General features: G+C 38.9%; 1 protein-coding gene across 2 annotated transcripts in view; it reads left to right on the top strand.

Moving 5' to 3' along the window:
• Positions 1-1,340, top strand: part of LOC106532002 (uncharacterized) — a 4,014-nt gene extending 2,674 nt beyond the window's left edge. Inside the window, exons 4-5 of one of the 2 annotated variants that reach the window (XM_014027979.1) lie at positions 381-576; positions 680-1,340. In XM_014027979.1, the coding sequence (XP_013883433.1) occupies positions 381-545 (165 nt within the window). In that variant the 3' untranslated portion in view covers positions 546-576; positions 680-1,340. Of the gene's footprint in view, positions 1-380 lie in introns of both variants that reach the window. The other variant, XM_014027978.1, reaches the window with a different exon arrangement.
• Positions 1,341-2,009: the final 669 nt, after the last annotated feature.

The raw sequence follows: 2,009 nt of genomic DNA, 5'->3' as shown, positions 1-2,009 counted from the left end.
TAAATAAAACAAAAATATTGGTGGTAATTTTTGACTGTGTAACTTTACAAACGGCAGCCCATAACTGAAATTCAGTCTAAAAGCTACACAGACTATGATGAAAATGGCAGAAATCCTTGAGTCAAGCCAAATGGGGGCCATGTTGAATTAGTTTTTCAGTTTATAAAACACTTGTTTCTTGTAAATGTCGTGCTGTGGTGGAAAACAGCCACATTAACTAATACTAAACCTCTACACTTCTACATTAAACCATTTGTTTACCGACTGACGCCCATTTTACTGTGTAAATGCATGTTGACGATGTTTGGTTGACCACAAACTTGCGGGGAAATGGTGTTGTGTAAACGTGTGTTCAAACTTTTTTTTGTGTGTTCCTGCAGTTTAAAAAGCAGTTCATTCCTGCCAGACCCTCTGGACCTCCTCCCAGACCACCCAGACCTCCCAGACCCGACAGACCTCAGCACATTTACGAGCAACAGCAAACGCTGCACTGCCATTACTTAATCACATCTACAGACGTTCATGACTTCAGGTCCTTTCAGTGATGTTCAGAGGCAGAGCAAGGCCAGTGTTCAGGTCTGAATCTCATGTGAACCATGCTGTGGGTTGTCTCAAACAGCTGGCTGAGGTGGAGCCTTTTCATTTCCTTTRATACATAAAACAGTGTTTTTGTCTGCAGAAACGTGCCTGAGCCACCACATCCTGAGGCAGTGCTSTACAGGTGTCGTGTACATGTGTACAGGAGGAAAATGTGCAGAGCAAGCTATTTTTCTTTCCATTCTTTGTTTGCAGCTTGACCTGTTGATGTCAGTGCTTCACTGTTAGGATTCATTATTGTCCTGTAAAAATGATGRGATAATGTGCCACACACATTTCTGCTTGTTTTTATGCATTAAATGTACTGTTTTAATATTCTTSTACTTACTTCTTTATGTAGCATTAAGGAACTCTTCCTCTCCTTCTGTCACATCATTCCTTTTTGTGAAGTTTGAACCCTGTTTGTCTCACTGTGTTGTTGTAAAGTGCAGAAGTGCAGTACAGTTTAAGAAATGTAACAAGTGTTGGATAAAATGGTTTTGTTTCCTTGAGAGGAGTTGGTCCAGGAGTCGTGCCTCTGATTCCTGACGGTGCCATCACCTTCTGGAAAAACTGCTGACCTCAGCTGACTCTCTGCCTGATCAGGGACACTCAGAAGGCAGGGAGGCCTCCGGACCCCCGATGTAGAGCACAGTAAGACCGTGGCTTTCACCTGCTGATGAAAAAAATGATGTTAGATCTGAAACTATCTGCATTAATGAATGATAATTGTTTGATGTTACAATAAATATTATTTCCAAATAGTCAGTTGTCTTTTTATGGTAACTGGTTGTGGTTTCATTTTGATTTTAACTTTGTAATAAAACCTAAAAGAGAAAATTTGTTCTCCTTAATCAACATTTTGTAATGATTAAAAATTCACTGTATGATCAGATTCAGCCCTCAGCTGTTGAGATCTAATAAACAACAAAGGCAAATAGGAAGAAATCTAAATGTGATCAAGTTCATCTGCTCCCTTTTATTGGGAGTTTAAAATAGATAATCAAGTTTCACCTTTCTGCTGTCCTCTAGGGAAGAGGATCAGTTTCATGACAAGTATAAATAATAATAAATATTAAATAAAATGTTAGTTTTTTTTTTGTTTCTCATGTCAGTTTGCATTCTTTAGGTCCAGACCTCCTGTCAACCATGACAGAATGTCTTCATTTTAAATATTTGAGCCTGTATGTGTTGTTATGACCTTGTGTGGATTAGAGTTTTTAAAAATCGCTGAAGTTATCTTTTCGTTCCTCCTTGAAACAATATCAAAAAATATTTTCAATAAAACTTTTAGCAACTGTTTCATGCCAGATGACCTTCTTGACGCAAGCTAGACTTGAACCTGCAACCTCAGGTGTATGAGTCCATAGCAATGATCACCACGCTATATCCATCCATCCATCCATCCATCCATCCATCCATCCATCCATCCA

The sequence above is a fragment of the Austrofundulus limnaeus genome, unplaced genomic scaffold, assembly GCF_001266775.1.
Source record: "Austrofundulus limnaeus strain Quisiro unplaced genomic scaffold, Austrofundulus_limnaeus-1.0 Scaffold706, whole genome shotgun sequence".
Taxonomy (NCBI): domain Eukaryota; kingdom Metazoa; phylum Chordata; class Actinopteri; order Cyprinodontiformes; family Rivulidae; genus Austrofundulus; species Austrofundulus limnaeus.
The sequence above is the reverse complement of the archived record's forward strand: the minus strand, read 5'-3'. Positions and strand labels throughout refer to the sequence as shown.